The following is a 21,401-nucleotide window of genomic DNA, read 5'->3' on the forward strand; positions in this document are numbered from 1 at the left end:
ATGTTGTATATCTCCATCTCGGCAGTCTCAGATTTGACTGCTTTCTCCATAACATACATTCCATATACGGGTCACTAGAGTCTGGAACAAGCGACATAGATCTATAATGCACGGAACGAAGCCCTTTGAAATTAAATTGCAAAAGTGATGCACTTTTCGGAACTGTGTGGGGAATATTGTTGAGCGGGAGAAATCGGGGGTCAACCCACTGCTGCTGTCGTTGGCACATCATCCTGCTAAGTAGTCAGTATGACTATACTCCCGTAGCAATGTTAATCCGGAACAGTTGCGGAATGCACCCCAAGGCACTGGTTACACCTCATCGGAACCGAACGGTGGTGAATTTGGTTTCGACAGACTGAACATTACCTAGGTCCGGTGTTTTCCTCTATCCCGGCTCAGACCAAAAGCTAATGGAGAAGGCTTCCCGGAATGCACCTCCTCCAACACAGTATCCTCATGAATCGTGTTCTTGCCATGATCTAGAGATTCTATTTTATGAGGCTAGATCTCGAATTGAAATTCCATCGGGGCCCACTTAACCTTCGGGAGTATATCATTTTTTTTTTGTAGATTTCAACCAAATTAGAAAATTTGTTTTAGGGTAATTGAGTTTAGAAAATAGCAGAAAATCTTTGATATTTCAGCAAACAGTGAATGCTTTCTCATTTTTCAGTTTTAGCAGATTTTTCTCCTATATCTACTAACAAATTTCTTTGGGTGTGACAAATAATGATTTTTTGATTTTTTTTTTAGGCATCAGTCCAGATCTAAATAAATGTGTACCCAAAAATCGAAATGATCTTTTAGAGTGGTCCTTCATAGCAAGAGGTCTATATTCCATAGAACATGCCAATCCAAAACACAAAATCGATTCTGCCACCAGGGAAGGTCTTGAAGATGTCATCACAGAAGTCATGGAAAATATCAACAACTATTCGAGACAAAGGGGTCGGGTTATAGAATTTCGTGAATTACTATATGGATATACAAGACTCAATGCTTTACACGGTCAAGATTTAATTTTGGATCTATTGTTGATATACAAAAAATATCGAGGGAAGAAAATGACAGTACCTGTGAGGCGACATTTATATGTACAGAGAGCATTCACGGGAATTTTTATTAAAGAATTCGAAGAAGATTTCTACAATACAACATTACAAAGAAGTGAGAAAGGCGTGGACTATGTTTGAAAGACGTTTTTGTTTTAATTTTTTCTTGGACTCATTTTAGGTTTTTTCAAAAATATTCTCAATCAAGGAGTGGAGAAATTATCAAACCATTTTTCTATACCTGGTCTTTTGTCATCAGCTAAATCTTCAAATAATGGTGGTAAATCGAAAATCGTTTTTGTTTTACCCATCGCTGGTCGTTTGGCTACTTTCAAACGTTTCTTGGATACCTATGAGCAAGTAGCAATAAAAGAAGATAAGAATTGTGATTTGCTGGTGGTGATTTTTGGCAAACGTGAAGAAATCAAAGACCATCTGGACTTATGGATGCAACTGAAAAATCGTAATATATATCAACAAATCAATTTTATACATAGGCAGGAGGAGTTCTCTCGTGGTGTGGCCTTAGACACAGCAGCACGTTCCTCTTACATACAGGATAACGATATTATACTATTTATCGATGTTGATATGGTTTTCAAATTGGAAACCCTCCAAAGGATACGCATGAACACTGTCCAAGGAAAGCAGGTCTATTTACCCATCGTATTCAGCCAATATGATCCAAAACGTCAGGAGCAACAATATATATCACCCGATGAGATAACTAATGAATCGGGCTATTTCCGACAATTTGGTTTTGGTATATGTGCCATTTATAAATCGGATATTATGGATGAGAGCATTAATGGCTTTGACAAAGACATAACTGGCTGGGGTCTGGAAGATGTAAAATTTTTAGAAAAAATCGTTAAAAATGGTCATCATCAGAATTCATTTATGGTCAATACAGCAGAAGTTTCCGAGGATTACAATACCAAAGCATCACAATTGCGACGCCTTTCTATATTCAGGGCTCCGGATCCTAGTCTAGTGCACATTTACCATGACATCACATGCGATGTTAATTTAGATGTAGCCCAATATAATATGTGTCTTGGCACCAAAGCCAATTCATTAGGTAGTACTCGATTAATGGAGAATTTGTTCTATGACAATTCCGAAAATGTTGAATTTATTAGAGATTTTAATCGTCGAAAAGAAATGAGATGAGGGTGGATATAGTTTATGCTAATTTTAAGTATTGGGTATTCTAGTTATAATTATGGATAGGAAATAGTTATACAGGTATGCCTCGATTTACTTGGTGATACTTTGTTACACAGGACAAAATATTTCCAATTGAAGGTGAAAACGTTTTCAATTAAAAAAAATAATTGATACAATTAACTTTTTAATCAAACTAGAAATATTAACCCCCATTTTCATGAAGCTCCGTTAGAGCTCCGTTAGATAACGAACTTTTAAACCGTACTATGGACATATCTAACAATTTGCCTATATATTCCATGTGCCAATTAGGAACTTAACTACAAGAAATTTTTCAGTTAAAGTTAACAGGAGAAAAAATAATTGAAATTTATTTTTTGTTAACTGGCAGATAAAGCTTAACGGAGCTACAAGAAAATGGCCGTAAGTCAAATAAGTTAATGATTGAAAACTTTTACATTTTTAATGAAAAAATTTATTGACACAATTAACTTTTTAATCAAACTCGGTAGACAGTTCACACAAAAAATATTTTTTGTCTTCAAGCACGAAATAAATTGATCCAATTAATGTTTAATTGAAATGTCTTCAAACATAGAAAAGGTAGTATTAATTAAAAAAATAATTCGAAGTCAATTAAAAAATTAATTGATACTATGTGATGTGATTGATTTTTGTTTCAATTAAAAATTTTTTTAAATCAATTAAATTTTTAATTGAATATTTTTTAAAACTCAATTAAAATTAAGACTTCAATTGGAAAAATGTTCATGAATTTTTTCCGTGTTAAAAAATATGGTCTCTTTAATGTTTATTTAAAAATTTATTTGAAACAAGTAATTTTTGAATCAAACTAAAAACACCAAGCCAGTTAACAAAGTTATTGAAATTAGTTACGTTTTTAATAATTAAATTTTTAATTGAATCAATTAAAAAATTAATTGAAATTTGTTAATGAAATCAATTAATTTTTTAATCAAATATTAGTTTGATGCTCAATTAAATCAGTGGTTGATACTATTATTTTCGTGATTAAAGACATTTCAATTAAAAAATTAATTGGATCAATTAATTTCGTGATTGAATCAGGACAAAAATGGGTTCTGTGTAGTTTTGACATAACCATAGAAATAATTTTGAAACTAATACCAGTCGCGCTGACTGATGTCCATTATCGTAGATCACAAAATTTCTATGCTTTACTATTATTTTAATGAAGCTCCGAGTTTTGTTACCGAAGTTTTAAACCGTAGGTTGGTCCTTTCTTATTTGAAAATTACTTTTTACCCATGGATTTTATACAATGACCCTATAGATTATCAGAACTATAAATATTTTTAAAATTACAATCCTCAAATAAACCTTAATTGAGGAGCTTCTTAAATCTTTGCGTCAAAGAAAATGTCATTAAACACCAAAAAGGTTTGTAGTTTCAGCAGTTTATGGTTGTTGAAATAGGACAAAGCAGTTTAGTTTCATACAGAAGCAAACTATCTACTTGCGCTTTTCTATTCTATAAATTAAGGGGCGAAGTAAAATTTCCCACTGACATTAAGTTATATACGTAGAGAATTCACGGTTCCTATTAGCTGCGTAAATCGAAGTATAGCTGTAATTTTAAAGTAATTTAACAAACTAAGTAACGGTCACGTTCACTATAAATAAAACTCATTACATTTTAGGACAGTTGATGCATACAGTTCACAGCAATAAAACCTTCTAGAGAGCATTTAAAAATATGCCCTTGGGACAATTTCGTTCTTTAAACCAATTGAGCTATGAAAGTCAAAGAGTGAAAAGTAATTACCCCGTTCCTTACGTTGGCTTAGGTATGGTGGTAGTTTATTGATACTGAAACACATAGAACAGTCTCCAATTATAATATGAAACGGAGAGGCCGTTGCCGCTTCCCGTGGAATAACCTCCAGTTATCCAAAAAGGTGATTTTTTAGAGTTTTCCATACTTTGGATTAGTATACTTTTATGGCCATTTTCATGTAGATCCTTTAGACTTCAGATATCTTTAGATATCAGATATCTTCTCTCCGGTTATCTTTAGCTGAAAATTGTTTGGCTGAAATCTACAAAAAAAATGATATACTCCCGAAGGTTAGGTGGGCCCTGATGGAATTTCAATGCTAGATCTAGCCTCACAAAATAGAACCTCTAGATCATGGCAAGTACACGATTCATGTGGATACTGTGTTGAAGGAGGTGCATCCCGGGAAGCCTTCTCCATTTGCGTTTGGTCTGAGCCGGGATAGAGGAAAACACCGGACCTAGGTAATGTTCAGTCTGTCGAAACCAAATTCACCACCGTTCGGTTCCGATGAGGTGTAACCAGTGCCTTGAGTGGGTGCATTCCGCAACTGTTCCGGATTAACATTGCTACGGGAGTATAGTCATACTAACTACTTAGCAGGATGATGTGCCAACGACAGCAGCAGTGGGTCGACCCCCGATTTCTCCCGCTCAACAATATTCCCCACACAGTTCCGAAAAGTGCATCACTTTTGCAATTTAATTTCAAAGGGCTTCGTTCCGTGCATTATAGATCTATGTCGCTTGTTCCAGACTCTAGTGACCCGTATATGGAATGTATGTTATGGAGAAAGCAGTCAAATCTGAGACTGCCGAGATGGAGATATACAACATGCATATAGCCGGTTTATTGATACAGAAACACATAGAACAGTCTCCAATTATAATATGAAACGGAGAGGCTGTTGCCGCTTCCCGTGGAATAACCTCCAGTTATCCAGTTATTTTTTTTAGAGTTCAGCCTAATCCATACTTTGGATTAGTATACTTTTATGGTCATTTTCATGTAGATCCTTTAGACTTCAGATATCTTTAGATATCACCTGAAAAATTTTCAACATAACTGGCATACTTGGCATATTTAGGCAGGATGAGAGACTGTCCATAATACGATTTAAAAGTTCGTTGGCTAACGTAGCTCTTGCTGAACTTATTGAAATGTTCACTTTTGACTTAAAGGTTTTTTTGTTGAGTTGTCAGCTTGAAAAGATATATGGATATTGTGTTACCACCATGGTGCGTTGGTTAGCATGCCCGCCTTGCACACATGGGGGGTTCAAACCCAATTTCGACCAAACACCAAAAACATTTTCAGCGGTGGATTATCTCCACTCATAATGCTGGTGTCATTTCTGAGTGTTTCAAAGCTTCTCTAAGCGGATTCACTGCAATGTGGAATGCCATTCGGACTCGGCTATGAAAAGGATTAATTTTAAATGAAAAATGCTTGCCAGTTAAGTTGTTAACTGACAGGACGGTATATAGGAAGGGTTAATTACACATACCTGGTATCGTTTAAGAGTTGGTTAGCTAATGAAGTCTACTAAAAAAAGCCAAAGCTTTCAGCAAATTTTGTCAGTTGTATTTTACACACGATTGTCCCAAAACCAGACTATGGTTAGTTGAAATAGGAACAAAAATAATCCATGGACTATTGAAAAAAATTAACATATAAATACGGCCGGGCTTAATCTTAAATACCCACTACCATCGGTTAAGATCTGCAGTAAATTTTAGATAAATACACGCAAAAAAAAGTTTACTTGGGTCCAAAAGTGTTTGGTATTGATTTTGAGCCAAAGATGCATCCTCTTTAAAATAAAGACAGTTTTAGGGCATTATTTAGCTTTAAATCTAGAACTATAAAAATTCAACATCGGATATAAGCTATTGATATTTGCAGACATTTTTCTATAAACGTACATCATTTTATAAATGGATCTTTAGTGCATGTAAAGGTTTTATATGAAAGACAAATATCCACCATAGGATCCAACATACTCCCACACAGAGACAAATCACCAAAATATTTCCAATTAAAAAGTTGATTGAAGTTTCAATTCAATTAATAAATTGATACAATTAAGTTTTTAATCAAGATAGAAACATTAAGTTAATTAAGCCAATGATTGAACATTTTTAATTCAAAAATGTATTTGAAATAATTCATTTTTTTAATCAAACTAAAAACGCCAAGTGAGTTGATAATGTAATTGAAAATAGTTACCTTTTTAATTAAAAAGTTAATTGAGTTTGCAATCAACACCAATTATATATTTATTGAATCAATTAAGAAAATAATTGAAATTTTCTAATGAAATGAAATTTTTTTAATCAAGTATTTGTTATGCCCAATTAAAACTGTGATTGATACTATAATTTTCTTGATTGAAGACATTTCAATTAAAATATTAATTGGATCAATTAAATTCGTGATTGAATCAGAAAAAAATTTTTGTGTAAATAGAGATGTTGGGCCCCAGCATGCAAGGGAATAAGGTTATTATGAATTATGACAACCCAAGGACAAATTCTATCAGATCGATTAGATTATATTCATGTTTTTGTTTGACCAATTTGTGCCCATTTTAAAATGTTTCCAATATTTTTTGTGGAAACGATAACCTTAGATATAACTGGAGTTTGCTATTAAGACCACTTTCTATGTAAATCAAATAAACCCGTTGACAATTTTCCATATATTATATGAACATTTCTTTCTAGACGATATCTTAAAGCTTTGGCATCACAAATTCATATTTTCACTCTTTACTAAATTTGTCTTTAAGAAATTTTATAAAATGTGTAAGTAAAAACAACACTGTCACTCATTTCCACAAACAACGTTACCATACAAGGCCAAGTATTAATAATTGACAATAAATATTTTTAGTTATTTAAGTAAATAATACGACAAAGCTAATAATTATTACCCTCTATTATGCTACAAAACAATACTTAAGAAGATACAATAAAAACGAAAACAATTTATTAGGTAGGTTATTTGAGTTTATATTAAAAAGAGATAATTGCATTTTATTTGTAATAAAAAAATGACTTGTATTGTCTAGACACATGTATTTCTATTAGGATTATACAATACATTTCTTCTGTATTATATATTTATACCACTAACTTATAAGTATTATGTGATATGTTTGTAAATGGAAGTTAATAAATTAAACAAAACAAAAAAATAAAATAATAGAGAAACAGAACAAAAAAACTGTTTTTGATTTCAATTCACTTCAAATGACTTCAAGATAAACGAAAAAGTATAACAAACGAAACAAACGATTAATATATACAGCACGGATTTACATAAATTCCACAGGTTCTATATCTAATAGGGACAATGTTTTATTGAGAACTTCTCGAACGGCACGTATAAGATATATGCGAGCATATACATAAGGCATAAGTTGATCACGTTTTTCCTAGAAAATACATGAATTGTTTAAATAAACAAGAAATATGGGCAATGTCGAATTATACTCACCGTAAGAATTCGTATTCTTCTATAATATACGCTAAATATAGACACCAGACCATTTAAAAATCTAATTATGAGATGTGTTGCACATATGCCTCGATCTAATTGTTCGACACAACGTTCAATTAAATCGGGAAAACCAGCCAAATATGCAAAAACCATTTGCCATTCTTCCTAAAAATCAAGAATTTTTATATAAATGATTTTTGTTTGAAAGTGAACGAAAAATCGACTTAAAATTTATATATATTTATTTGGGTAGATATATGGAGATATGATCAAATTATGGATGTATAAGAACTAGAGTTTTTCCCGTAGTTTTCCCAATTTCTCGGGATTCCGCTTAAAGGTAGGTATTATGTTCGAGTTTATCCGCTAAAATCGTAATTTTTTCACGATTACTTTTCTTAAATAATCCATTTAAGGAATACAAACTTTGTGAAAATTTGCTTTGGGATATTCCCCATCAAGTTATAATTAAATCTGCAACAAATATGTATAATTTTATGACGTTTTTTACTGCTTTAGTTTTCACTTGAGTGAAAATTAGCGGCTAAGCTCGAACTTAATACCCACCTTTAAGGAAAGCTTTGATATATGCATATTTATTTTATTTATTTATTTATTGAAAAAAACTGAGCCCCCATAGGCCCCAATAAGTTTTGTAGCTCGACGAAAAACGGGGATCAATTTGAAAGTAAGATTTTTGGTATGTACTGAGTCATATTCTGGATAGACGTTTCTTGCCAAGAAATTTCCATATATAACTGACGTGAGAACTGTATAAGTTCTCACGTCATGGGGAATTAGTACAACTTGTGTGAGTATCATTGTTTGCAAACCCTAATTATGGACATATCTTTTGTTCAACTCTTGAAATTTTCGTTACCAGGTATTTAAGGGCATTTGATTCGTTGGACTACCCATATTTCTTTTCAAACTTGAAAAGCACTGAATCGAATTCCCTTCAAATGTTTTGACTTTTGAAAATAAAATATGGGATTGGGAAAACCTCACTTCTTGAAGAAAAAAAGAGTAGATTCAAACTATAAACCACCTCAATAAAAACAACACACGCTCTTATGGGTATACAAATGTTGTCCTAATACAATAATAGTTTACTTGCCTCTTCATTTAGTAAGCTCCAATCGATATCACTTATTTCCGGTGCTGTGCCGTAGTCCCTCCTCTCAATTCTCTCATCAAATGTCCTCAAAAGAGTCTCCAATCTGGCAGAGTTGTATAGAATGAAAGAAGCGCCCTTGGTGCTACCTTGACCATTCCTAATAATCTGTACAGGACTTGTATGTTTAACTTCCAATAGGTCTACTGTAACAGCTGCACTACCCAAACGCTTCATTAGGTCGGAGAAACGGCTATCTTGTTTGACTCGTATACCGTATTTATGCAAAGCCATTAGAGAAACATCATTGGAGCGAAGGCTGTAATGAAAAGGAAATTGGAAGATTTCTTTCAAGCATGAATTTCATAATTATTACCTTAGATAGTCTTGTGTGGTTAATTGACAAACGCGTCCCTTGGTAATGGGATCAGTCACTAGGCCACATTTCATTGTGACTGACGATTCCTGCAATACTTCCGGAGATATTTTAGATGCCACACTCTGTACATTAATTTCTAAATTGCAACTATTTGACATTGCAACATTATCATCTTCCACTTGCCATCGGGAAATAGAAGCTATCCTTTTCAATGTTTGGTGCAAAAGTTTAGCACGATAAAATGATATGTCTTCCTGATCTAGCCCATACTGCTGCAAAGCCATAATACGGACACAACAATTTGAAGATTTCCTCAAATTCCCATAACACTGAGGGTCACCCAAGACCTGTTGTATTAAGTTCCTCGTAATAGAACTTCTTTGTAAGTATAAATGACATCGTTCTTGTTCAATCTTAAATTTGAAAACTGGAAAATTCCAGGTTTTTGCTTTATCTAAAAGTTCTTGCCCACTTGTTTCAGATACTTCGTTTATCAGCTCGAAAGAATTTTCATTAAGTTTGAATCCTTTAGAGGCTGGAAAATACTTTGACCATATGTCGGAGTTGGATGGAAAGGAAATATCACCAAATTTTCCAAGCTTTTCATTGTGTAGCCGTATTAAAGTTGTAATACTACGACAACTGTCAGGGCTCTCTTGATGTGAGATGTCCTTGACAAAATATCCAGCTATGTTTAACAACAAAGATTGGTAGGGATTTTCCATTTTATTATTACTACAATTGTTAAATTCAGCCGGTCGAAATATTGTCTTAAATATGCTATGTTCACACGGTTCCTTTAAAACGGCAAATTGGTGGAAGGAAAAATAGTAAGACGCCCTCTAGCGAATTAGTCATTTAAGTACGGTAAGCACCTTAAGAGGAATTATTGTTTACGTGTCGGTAATAGCGTTTTGCATGTACGTATTTTGCCATCGACCCAGCCAGCATTTCAAAGTTCCATTTCAACCTCATCGCTACCACAGACTCGCAAATGTCACCACAACCATCGCGAACTGTGATGGGGGAAGCATATCAAAAAGTACAAAATGTACATGAAAGTATTTTGCCATCACTACTGTTAGAAGAGCCATTTTATTTTTTGTGAAACGCCAAGCGCAACCAGCTTGTTATATTTTATTTAAATAAAAACGAAAATAAAGTTCTGAAAACATAAATATTACGATTAAAATTGTGAAAGGTATATGGTGAACAATTTTCGACTTTCCAAATAGAATAAAGTGATCGTTTTTCAAATATTTTTCCAGGCACGCTTTCTCCATCGAAAATAAACAAACTGGCTGATAGACGCTGCAATATCCCTGCCAACATTTTTTGAATTTGGGGGCGCTTCTGAGAATCCCCACTACGTCGAAAACAATCATATACGACATCAAAAACTCGTCGGAAAAGCGCCGTCACTATTGAGAAGTTGTACCACCCCAAGTTACTACGAAAAAGTTTCTCATCAGTGCAATTATTAGGTGCCTATTTAGATCAATTTCGAAGGACGCCAATAAGAACCCCTGCAAACTATCAGAAAAAGTGAATTTTAAGGTAATTGTAGAAGAATCATTATGGTCAAGTAAAACACGATTGTGTAGATGTTTATTGATTTGATTAAACATTTATAATTTCTTATAAATATAACATTTTTCGGTTTATCTCATCACATTTAACATAATTTTTTGCATTAATAAAAGAATGATGTTGAGTTTTAAGTCCTTTAAGTCCTTCGAAATTGATCTAAATAGGCACCTAATAATTGCACTGATGAGAAACTTTTTCGTAGTAACTTGGCGTGGTACAACTTCTCAATAGTGACGGCGCTTTTCCGACGAGTTTTTGATGTCGTATATGATTGTTTTCGACGTAGTGGGGATTCTCAGAAGCGCCCCCAAATTCAAAAAATGTTGGCAGGGGATTGTTTACAACAGGAATCGCAAGAACTGCACACCGGGCTTTGGAAGAGTTTGGAAGAGTATAGATTGTGTACAACTTCATCCTTTAAAATTAATTGATTCAAAATAGTAACCACGAAATTAAACATCCCTGCTAGCATTTCAAAGTTCCATTTCATCCTCATCGCTACCATAGACTCGTAAATGTCACTACAACAATCGCAAACTGTGATGAGGGAAGCATATCAAAAAGTGCACAATGTGCATGAAAGTATTTTGCCATCACTATTGTTAGAAGAGCCATTTTATATTTTGTGAAACGCCAAGCGCAGCTAGCTTATTATAATTTATATAAAAAAAAAACTTGACGTGGTATAACTTCTCAACAGTGACAGCGCTTTTCCGACGAGTTTTTGTTGTCGTATACGGTTGTTTTCGACATGGTGGGGATTCTCAGTAGTGTCATCCAATTCAAAAAAATGTTGGCTGGGACGGGGCATAATGGGAACAAAATGTAAACAACCGATAATAAAGTCTCATGAAATTTTCGTTAGCAAATATATAGCAATGCATTTCTTATCAGTAGCAGAAATTTCAGCTAGAGGTGAATACCGGGCTTTAATGTAGATTATTATAAAACAGGCCTAATGATATATGTGTACTGCTTGAATTTCCTAATATTGATAACAGTCTTATCCGCCGTAAAAACGATAAAAAAAACTATTCGTAATACAATTTAAAAGCGTTCCAACCTCTATGACAGCTGCTGTTAGTTTTGCGCTGACAAATGAGTACTAAATGAAACCCTGATGCATAACTAACTGACATTTCTTTAATCACCCTCATTCCATTCATTAGACCTGCATTGTTTACCATCACAATAATGGTAATTTAACGATTTTCAACCAATTTTATACATATAGATATTAATCTAATTTTTTCGAACTTCAAATATCATTGCAGAGAAAGTCCGTGTTTACATTTGGGCTAATAATGATGTGCTTGTCCATGGTGGTGGAGTCATACGACAAGGAAATGACTGTTCATATAGATGCGGGAAAGAAGGAATGTTATTTCCATACAGTAAAAGCCGGGGAAACAATTGATATTGAATATCAGGTAATCGATGGCGGACATGGAGATTTGGATATCAGCTTTTCACTGGCCGATCCAATTGGTCTTATTATTGTAAGCGACTTTAAGAAACCGGAGAACATACACCGTCATGATGTCCAGAAAGAGGGCGACTATCGCTTTTGTTTTGACAATACCTTTAGTTCATTCAACCGAAAAACAGTTTTCTTTGAGCTCATTGTCGAGAAGGAAGGGGAACAGAATCTCGGAGATGATCAATGGAATGATGTATTCGAAGGTCTTACACCTGAAGAATTTTACGACATGAAAGTCCAAGATATTATGGACTACATAGGACGCATACGTATGCAAATGACAAAGGCTCGGCAGATACAAGACATGTTGCGATCTCATGAAGCCAGAGATCGAAATTTGGCTGAAACAAATTTCATTAAAGTAAACACTTGGTCAATGTTCCAGATATGTGCTATGATAGCAGTTGGCTTGCTTCAAGTATTCTTGGTGCGCAGTATATTCGATACGAATACTAGAATGAGTAAAGTTTGGCAACGTTTACATCTATGAAAGCGTCTAATAGCACTTTGGCTCTGGTTTTGATCCCAGTGATTTTCTACTGACTTATTTCCGTTTCCTCGGCCGCCTAAAATTTCTAACCAAAGATTTTTAATTATAAATTCAAAACGAATCAGGGATTTTGATATGTTCCAGAAATTGGTCTCCCCAAATGGTGTTCCCTATGGTTTATTTAGGTTAATTTTCGATATAGTTTTTATTTACATATACTTTTAGTAATAATTACTCATTTGCCATCTCTCATATAGTCATTGTACACCACGTAGATACATAATATACACGTATGGGTATATTCATTCTTAAGGTCTTTGAAATTCTTCACGTAAAAGTGTGTTTGTGTCTGGCCTCTTATCATGGCTGACATCTCTAATTGACGTTTTGTTTATCTTAAAATACCATTTAATATTACTTTTGATATAGTTCAATAATGTTGAGTATAAACAATGGTGGTGTATCTTAAATCATCAAGAAAATATCTAAATTTTGCCATATTATGTATTTAGCTGGGTTTGAACCGAAGTCAAGAAAAAGCAAACTCTCGAGTTCAGGTACGGAGCATGGAATGGACAGAAAGTTTATCGAATATGCATTTCCCCAGATATCTTACCGTAATCGTTACAAATACATCATATATTATTTATAAAAAATCTTGTATATTGTAAACTAGGTAATGTAAAAAATTGTAAGCAATAAATTAAAATTTTAAATCTATAACATACATATACGAGCACTTGTTCTGAATTCATTTTTTTGACGCATAGAGTTGTTTAGATCGAAATTGTCAACACCAAGAAAAAAGCTTGTAATAACTTGTCTATAATCAGCGAATAATGCAGTTCGGTGTTCGTATGTATTTTATCCATTTCAAAGTTTCTTATAGGCTATAATAAGCGAGCAGTAATCAGTGCACATTAAATTTGTTTTCTTTAAATCCTAATATAGGCCTTATTTGATAAATAAGGCCTATATTATCTATTATTTTAATGATTTTGACCAATGTTACGAATCTCTATTTCAAGAAAAAATAAACAAATAAACATACTCTGAATGAATAAATAGATAAAAAATTTCAAAGAAATGATCAAATAATTATAGAACATTTCTGGGACTTATGCTATAAAATTTGTAGGCACATAAGAAAAAGTTGCTAGAACGACAACTAGTCAACTGCAGAAAGGAAAAAAGTCAATGTTTGCTGTGTCTGTTGTTGCTAAAGCCCACACCTAATAATGCGTTTTATAAACTAGGGGTTATTGTAAACCAATAAAAGTTTTTGATTGTCACAAAACGTTTGTTGATACCATTCAATAGCTTTCAAAAATATATAAGGCTTTCAAAAATATAAATATATAAAACGAAATCTATTTTTGTTTCCTGAAAATCTGTTGAGTAAAATCATCTAAAATAATATGTATTGTTAGTTGTGAAGAAGTCTGCAACTTGTTCAGGACTGCAACTTTTAGCGCACTACGGCACCAAAAACATTTTTTTCACTTTTCTTCAATAATTCATTTCAAGAACATAAACATTTTCAGTTGTTACTTTGCAGCATTCCCCACTAAGTTATCATAAAATTTGCCAAAAAAAGTTATAATGTTATTCTGCTTTTACAGATTTAGTTTTGATTTTAGCGGCAAAACTGGAACTACTTACCTTAAGATATCAAAACCCCTAATTGTTATCTATAGGCAAAAATACGTTGCCTTGGTTTTACACTACTATTTCCCTCATTGTATTTTCACCCAAACAAATAGTATCATTCCAAAGTTATTGTAACATTGGTCAAAATCATTCAAAATTCGTATCTATTTCCCAATTAAACACCTCTTGTTTTGGTTTTGGGATTATTCCCATAACCATTTGGATACAACTCTTCTATACTTACCATAGATCAATGTTGGGTCCCAATTTGTTCTCAATATTTAATTCAAGTGTTTTCCTTGACTGAATAAATAAATAACAAGTAAGGAAAGTCTAAAGTCGGCGGGGCCGACTATATTATACCCTGCACCACTTTGTAAATCCACATTTTCGATACTATATGAAATCCGTCAAATGTCTTGGGTGCTATATACAAAGGTTTTTGTCCCAAATACATACATTTAAATCTGACTCCATCTGAATAAAATTTATAATCTATAGACTTAAAATTTAAGTCAGCTAATCCCCTGGGATGGTACACTATGTTAGTAAAAAATATGGGAAACATTTTAATCTGAACCAATTTTGAGACAACTTCGCAAAAGTGTATATATGATTTATCGGTCGATAGATATGTAAAGGGTGATTTGTTAAGAGCTTGATAACTTTTTTTAAAAAAAAACGCATAAAATTTGCAAAATCTCATCGGTTCTTTATTTGAAACGTTAGATTGGTCCATGACATTTACTTTTTGAAGATAATTTCATTTAAATGTTGACCGCGGCTGCGACTTAGGTGGTCCATTCGGAAAGTCCAATTTTGGGCAACTTTTTCGAGCATTTCGGCCGGAATAGCCCGAATTTCTTCGGAAATGTTGTCTTCCAAAGCTGGAATAGTTGCTGGCTTATTTCTGTAGACTTTAGACTTGACGTAGCCCCACAAAAAATAGTCTAAAGGCGTCAAATCGCATGATCTTGGTGGCCAACTTACCGGTCCATTTCTTGAGATGAATTGTTCTCCGAAGTTTTCCCTCAAAATGGCCATAGAATCGCGAGCTGTGTGGCATGTAGCGCCATCTTGTTGAAACCACATGTCAACCAAGTTCAGTTCTTCCATTTTTGGCAACAAAAAGTTTGTTAGCATCGAACGATAGCTATCGCCATTCACCGTAACGTTGCGTCCAACAGCATCTTTGAAAAAATACGGTCCAATGATTCCACCAGCGTACAAACCACACCAAACAGTGCATTTTTCGGGATGCATGGGCAGTTCTGGTTGCTCTTCACTCCAAATGCGGCAATTTTGCTTATTTACGTAGCCATTCAACCAGAAATGAGCCTCACCGCTGAACAAAATTTGTCGATAAAAAAGCGGATTTTCTGCCAACTTTTCTAGGGCCCATTCACTGAAAATTCGACGTTGTGGCAGATCGTTCGGCTTCAGTTCTTGCACGAGCTGTATTTTATACGGTTTTACACCAAGATCTTTGCGTAAAATCTTCCATATGGTCGAATAACACAAACCCAATTGCTGCGAACGGCGACGAATCGACATTTCACGGTCTTCAGCAACACTCTCAGAAACAGACGCAATATTCTCTTCTGTACGCATTCGTGTGGTTGGTTTAATGTCGAATAAAGTAAACTGAGTGCGAAACTTGGTCACAATCGCATTAATTGTTTGCTCACTTGGTCGATTATGTAGACCATAAATCGGACGTAAAGCGCGAAACACATTTCGAACCGAACACTGATTTTGGTAATAAAATTCAATGATTTGCAAGCGTTGCTCGTTAGTAAGTCTATTCATGATTATACAAAGTTTGATCTCTTGAAATAAGTCTGACAAGCAGCGATACACAATAAACACCAAAAACAATGGATGATGAAGACGGGAGAATGGGCGACGTCATACCAAAAGTTGCATTTACGGTGTTCGATACATACACGTTCGTTCATTTTTAATTTGCAATATTTTTTGTTAAAAACTCACAAATGATGTTAAATTTTGTGTAAATAATAATGAGAAACTTTTGACCGATTGTTCTACGTCATTCCCTGATATAAATTTCTTTTTATTCTTAGTTTAATTTGTGGAACAAAAAATCATAAACGACACGTTTGCATCGAACGCCGTCAATGGTTTGATACCCTCTGCTGCCATTTTCCCATCTTCATCTTCCATTGTTTTTGATAAACACTATTCTCCCTGCTTTGGCAACCATCCGTCGTTGTCGGCAAAATTCATCTTTTCTACGAATGTGTAAGAGCGTAAAGAGAGTGACTACCAAAATGAGAATAAGGCAAACAAGCATACAAACCAAAAACAATGGAAGATGAAGATGGGAAAATGGCAGCAGAGGGTATCAAACCATTGACGGCGTTCGATGCAAACGTGTCGTTTATGATTTTTTGTTCCACAAATTAAACTAAGAATAAAAAGAAATTTATATCAGGGAATGACGTAGAACAATCGGTCAAAAGTTTCTCATTATTATTTACACAAAATTTAACATCATTTGTGAGTTTTTAACAAAAAATATTGCAAATTAAAAATGAACGAACGTGTATGTATCGAACACCGTAAATGCAACTTTTGGTATGACGTCGCCCATTCTCCCGTCTTCATCATCCATTGTTTTTGATACAAACCCATGGATATGTGTGCTGTGTGCATCGTTATGTGCTGCTGTTGTTGGATTTTTCCCTTCGCCCATCGATGCCCTATGGAAACCAAAAACAATGGATGATGAAGACGGGAGAATGGGCGACGTCATACCAAAAGTTGCATTTACGGTGTTCGATACATACACGTTCGTTCATTTTTAATTTGCAATATTTTTTGTTAAAAACTCACAAATGATGTTAAATTTTGTGTAAATAATAATGAGAAACTTTTGACCGATTGTTCTACGTCATTCCCTGATATAAATTTCTTTTTATTCTTAGTTTAATTTGTGGAACAAAAAATCATAAACGACACGTTTGCATCGAACGCCGTCAATGGTTTGATACCCTCTGCTGCCATTTTCCCATCTTCATCTTCCATTGTTTTTGATGGAAACGATGTGTGTCTGTCACACATCGCGTTGTTGGCTGGTAAATATCTCAGATAATTTCTTTAAGCGCTCTAATCAAAGACTTTGTAATTATAACAAGATGTCCAAATTGCCTCTTGTTCTTGATTAGATAAAAGTGCACGACTTTAAGTTCACACACGTTCGTTATCTATTTTGCTTGTTGGAAGGTTTCTTTGCAACATTTTCTCCAATTCCTCTTTAAAATTGTATTCGTAACAATCATGTGTCTAAATAGCTGTGTTCGGGGGACCAATAATGTATAATAATTTGTGACTCTAAAATTTTTCGTTTAGACAAAATCACGAACAAAAAGAGATAAAAAAAACAACAATTGACAAATAAAGAAGTTAAAAGAGGGAAACATTTTGAATTGGCCGCTACTACGGGCGTGTTTCCAAAATTAAAACTGTAAAGTAAAAATTCCTATTTTCTCAGAAAAACTGTAGAAAACTTAACGTAGAAAGAAAACCAGGGAGTATAATAGACATATCTTAATGATTTAATGACTTAAGGTGGGTATTAAGTTCCAGTTTAGCCGTTAAAATTGCCATTTTTATCGTCATATAATTATAAATAAACCATATTAGTCATTATGTCTTATATGGCAATGTAATTTGTAAAGATACGGTACCAACAAATACTCAACAAAATAAAAATAAACACAATTTACTTGAAGTAATTTCTTTTGGCATAAATGTTGAATGAAAAGAGTGCAGAAACAGGCCTATTAACCAAATTGAAAATTCTTCATTTTCTTTTCTTTTTTAAATTCATAACATCATACCCATTTTTTTCCAACTCTCTCATACATGTATGAACCTAAACTCATGAGCCTATTAGAAAAAAAGGGGAAGAATTTAGACATCTTGGGAAATCAGATAATCTTTGATATATGTATAAAGCAAAGACTATTAATAAAGAAGACATGAGATAAGCTTGCTCTTCCTCTTTTTCTTGAAAAAACAGAGATTAATATCATACATGTTCCATGAGACGTTGCAACTTTTTTTCGGTTTCTCTTTTCATTTTGCATTCGTAACAAAACTTAATTCGCTTATTTTAGCAATTTTTTTAACTCATAAACGAACAAAAACACTTTGTGAAACATTTTATTAATAATTTAGTGCAACCGACACAGAAATTTGCGTGAAATGTTGGAGAAAATAGCTAAATAAAAATTGTCTGCATCAAACCAGTAAGTTCGGAGCGCTTTTCCAACAAGTATGATATTAATCTCTGTTTTCTAGTACTAACACTATCAAAGCCCATTTCACGTCTTCTTTATTAATAGTCTTTGGTATAAAGCAATTTTAATCAGAATTACCTGAATATGAGTAGCCTTTGTTGTGTTTTTTTTTTTGTGTATGACATAGGGTTTAAGTCAAAAACAATGGATGATGAAGACGGGAGAATGGGCGACGTCATACCAAAAGTTGCATTTACGGTGTTCGATACATACACGTTCGTTCATTTTTAATTTGCAATATTTTTTGTTAAAAACTCACAAATGATGTTAAATTTTGTGTAAATAATAATGAGAAACTTTTGACCGATTGTTCTACGTCATTCCCTGATATAAATTTCTTTATTCTTAGTTTAATTTGTGGAACAAAAAATCATAAACGACACGTTTGCATCGAACGCCGTCAATGGTTTGATACCCTCTGCTGCCATTTTCCCATCTTCATCTTCCATTGTTTTTGGTTTAAGTAGAATATATTTGAAATATTTTCTAAGAATTGTGGAAAACTTATCTCTTCATACTAAAGGGTGATTCTTTTGAGGTTAGGATTTTCATGCATTAGTATTTGACAGATCACGTGGGATTTCAGACATGGTGTCAAAGAGAAAGATGCTCAGTATGCTTTGACATTTCATCATGAATAGACTTACTAACGAGCAACGCTTGCAAATCATTGAATTTTATTACCAAAATCAGTGTTCGGTTCGAAATGTGTTTCGGGCTTTACGTCCGATTTATGGTCTACATAATCGACCAAGTGAGCAAACAATTAATGCGATTGTGACCAAGTTTCGCACTCAGTTTACTTTATTGGACATTAAACCAACCACACGAATGCGTACAGAAGAGAATATTGCGTCTGTTTCTGAGAGTGTTGCTGAAGACCGTGAAATGTCGATTCGTCGCCGTTCGCAGCAATTGGGTTTGTGTTATTCGACCATATGGAAGATTTTACGCAAAGATCTTGGTGTAAAACCGTATAAAATACAGCTCGTGCAAGAACTGAAGCCGAACGATCTGCCACAACGTCGAATTTTCAGTGAATGGGCCCTAGAAAAGTTGGCAGAAAATCCGCTTTTTTATCGACAAATTTTGTTCAGCGGTGAGGCTCATTTCTGGTTGAATGGCTACGTAAATAAGCAAAATTGCCGCATTTGGAGTGAAGAGCAACCAGAACTGCCCATGCATCCCGAAAAATGCACTGTTTGGTGTGGTTTGTACGCTGGTGGAATCATTGGACCGTATTTTTTCAAAGATGCTGTTGGACGCAACGTTACGGTGAATGGCGATCGCTATCGTTCGATGCTAACAAACTTTTTGTTGCCAAAAATGGAAGAACTGAACTTGGTTGACATGTGGTTTCAACAAGATGGCGCTACATGCCACACAGCTCGCGATTCTATGGCCATTTTGAGGGAAAACTTCGGAGAACAATTCATCTCAAGAAATGGACCGTTAAGTTGGCCACCAAGATCATGCGATTTGACGCCTTTAGACTATTTTTTGTGGGGCTACGTCAAGTCTAAAGTCTACAGAAATAAGCCAGCAACTATTCCAGCTTTGGAAGACAACATTTCCGAAGAAATTCGGGCTATTCCGGCCGAAATGCTCGAAAAAGTTGCCCAAAATTGGACTTTCCGAATGGACCACCTAAGACGCAGCCGCGGTCAACATTTAAATGAAATTATCTTCAAAAAGTAAATGTCATGGACCAATCTAACGTTTCAAATAAAGAACCGATGAGATTTTGCAAATTTTATGCGTTTTTTTTTTTTTAAAAGTTATCAAGCTCTTAACAAATCACCCTTTATTAGAAATAAAGGAAAATTTGAGTCACTTTTACAAGTTTTCGACTTAGCAGTGGCGTTTTTATAAGGAAAATGTGTGTATTTTGGTCATTTTTGCCCAAATCGGAAAATCATATATATGGAAGCTATATAGAAATCTGAATTTGACATGCATACTTAGTATTTTAATTCTACTCCTTGTGCAAAATTTCACGTAAATCGGACTACAACTTTGAACTCTGTGATCATATGACGGAAAATCGGGCGAAAGATATATATGGGAGCTATATCTAAATCTGAACCGATTTCAATAAAATTTAGCACACTGCACTACTAATTGTACTCCTAGTGCCAAATTTCAACCAAATTGGGCTAAAACTCTGGCTTCTGGGGCCATATAAGTCTATATCGGGCGAAAGATTTATATGAGAGCTATATCTCAATCTGAACCGATTTCAATCAAATTTGGCACAACTGACTATAGTACTTATTATTCTCCTGGTGCAACATTTCAAGCAAATCAGGGTAAAACTCTGGCTTCTGGGTCCATATAAGTGCATATCGGGCGAAAGATATATATGGGAGCTATATCTAAATCTGAACCGATTTCTTCCAAAATCAATAGGGTTCTATTCTGACCCAAAACAGGAACTTGTGCCAAATTTGAAGGCGATTGGAATTAAACTGCGACCTAGACTTTAATCACAAAAATGTGTTCACAAACAGACGGACGGACGGACATGGCTAGATCGACTCATGGACCCACCCTGAGCATTATTGCCAAAGACACCATGTGTCTATCTCGTCTCCTTCTCGGTGTTGCAAACATATGCACTAACTTATAATACCCTGTTCCACAGTGTGGCGCAGGGTATAATAAAAATAAATTATAGTTTCTTCATCAACTCTAGCATTCCAACCTAATATACATTGATGTTAACATATTCCATATATACAACATCTATTCAAATATTTCTCCAAAGAGTATGAAAGAAGCAATTTTTCCCAAAGGTAAAAACACTTGAGTAAATTTGAGCAAGA

General features: G+C 34.3%; 4 protein-coding genes across 7 annotated transcripts in view; 2 read left to right on the forward strand and 2 right to left on the reverse strand.

Annotated features, from left to right (window-relative positions):
• The window catches only part of Chsy (Chondroitin sulfate synthase), a 51,658-nt gene extending 44,694 nt beyond the window's left edge, over positions 1 to 6,964 (forward strand). For 3 of the 4 annotated variants that reach the window (XM_075302162.1, XM_075302161.1, XM_075302160.1), the window contains exons 6-7: positions 757 to 1,170; positions 1,237 to 6,964. In XM_075302162.1, the coding sequence (XP_075158277.1) occupies positions 757 to 1,170; positions 1,237 to 2,228 (1,406 nt within the window). In that variant the 3' untranslated portion in view covers positions 2,229 to 6,964. The remainder of the gene's footprint in view (positions 1 to 756; positions 1,171 to 1,236) is intronic. The other variant, XR_012720819.1, reaches the window with a different exon arrangement.
• A 69-nt stretch (positions 6,965 to 7,033) lies between these two features.
• On the reverse strand, positions 7,034 to 9,864 carry LOC142231536 (uncharacterized). Its single transcript, XM_075302164.1, has 4 exons — positions 9,039 to 9,864; positions 8,666 to 8,981; positions 7,546 to 7,713; positions 7,034 to 7,483 (listed from the first exon to the last, which is right to left on the reverse strand). The coding sequence occupies exons 1-4, from the start codon at positions 9,764 to 9,766 to the stop codon at positions 7,364 to 7,366; spliced, it is 1,332 nt and encodes a 443-aa protein (XP_075158279.1). The 5' UTR covers positions 9,767 to 9,864; the 3' UTR covers positions 7,034 to 7,363.
• Positions 9,865 to 11,670: 1,806 nt separating this feature from the next.
• Positions 11,671 to 13,328, forward strand: opm (transmembrane emp24 domain-containing protein opossum). The gene is made up of 2 exons (XM_075300234.1): positions 11,671 to 11,828; positions 11,906 to 13,328. The coding sequence occupies exons 1-2, from the start codon at positions 11,826 to 11,828 to the stop codon at positions 12,599 to 12,601; spliced, it is 699 nt and encodes a 232-aa protein (XP_075156349.1). The 5' UTR covers positions 11,671 to 11,825; the 3' UTR covers positions 12,602 to 13,328.
• Positions 13,329 to 14,942: 1,614 nt separating this feature from the next.
• LOC142230208 (uncharacterized) lies at positions 14,943 to 17,222 on the reverse strand. The gene is made up of 3 exons (XM_075300851.1): positions 16,903 to 17,222; positions 16,444 to 16,503; positions 14,943 to 16,112 (listed from the first exon to the last, which is right to left on the reverse strand). The coding sequence occupies exons 1-3, from the start codon at positions 17,025 to 17,027 to the stop codon at positions 14,996 to 14,998; spliced, it is 1,302 nt and encodes a 433-aa protein (XP_075156966.1). The 5' UTR covers positions 17,028 to 17,222; the 3' UTR covers positions 14,943 to 14,995.
• Between the last annotated feature and the right edge of the window lie 4,179 nt (positions 17,223 to 21,401).

This window comes from Haematobia irritans, chromosome 3, assembly GCF_050003625.1.
Source record: "Haematobia irritans isolate KBUSLIRL chromosome 3, ASM5000362v1, whole genome shotgun sequence".
NCBI classification, from domain to species: Eukaryota; Metazoa; Arthropoda; class Insecta; order Diptera; family Muscidae; genus Haematobia; species Haematobia irritans.

What these genes read in the sequence shown, in the direction of transcription:
- LOC142231536 (XM_075302164.1), bottom strand. Translation starts at nt 9,766, where the DNA reads ATGGAAAATCCCTACCAATCTTTGTTGTTAAACATAGCTGGATATTTT. An exon ending in ACCACACAAGACTATCTAAG is followed by an intron (nt 8,982 to 9,038) that starts GTAATAATTATG and finishes TTTTCATTACAG; the next exon opens with CCTTCGCTCCAATGATGTTT. An exon ending in GGAGCTTACTAAATGAAGAG is followed by an intron (nt 7,714 to 8,665) that starts GCAAGTAAACTA and finishes CTTGATTTTTAG; the next exon opens with GAAGAATGGCAAATGGTTTT.
- LOC142230208 (XM_075300851.1), bottom strand. Translation starts at nt 17,027, where the DNA reads ATGACGTCGCCCATTCTCCCGTCTTCATCATCCATTGTTTTTGGTTTC. An exon ending in CACAGCACACATATCCATGG is followed by an intron (nt 16,504 to 16,902) that starts GTTTGTATCAAA and finishes ACACATTCGTAG; the next exon opens with AAAAGATGAATTTTGCCGAC. An exon ending in GCAGGGAGAATAGTGTTTAT is followed by an intron (nt 16,113 to 16,443) that starts CAAAAACAATGG and finishes TTTGGTGTTTAT; the next exon opens with TGTGTATCGCTGCTTGTCAG.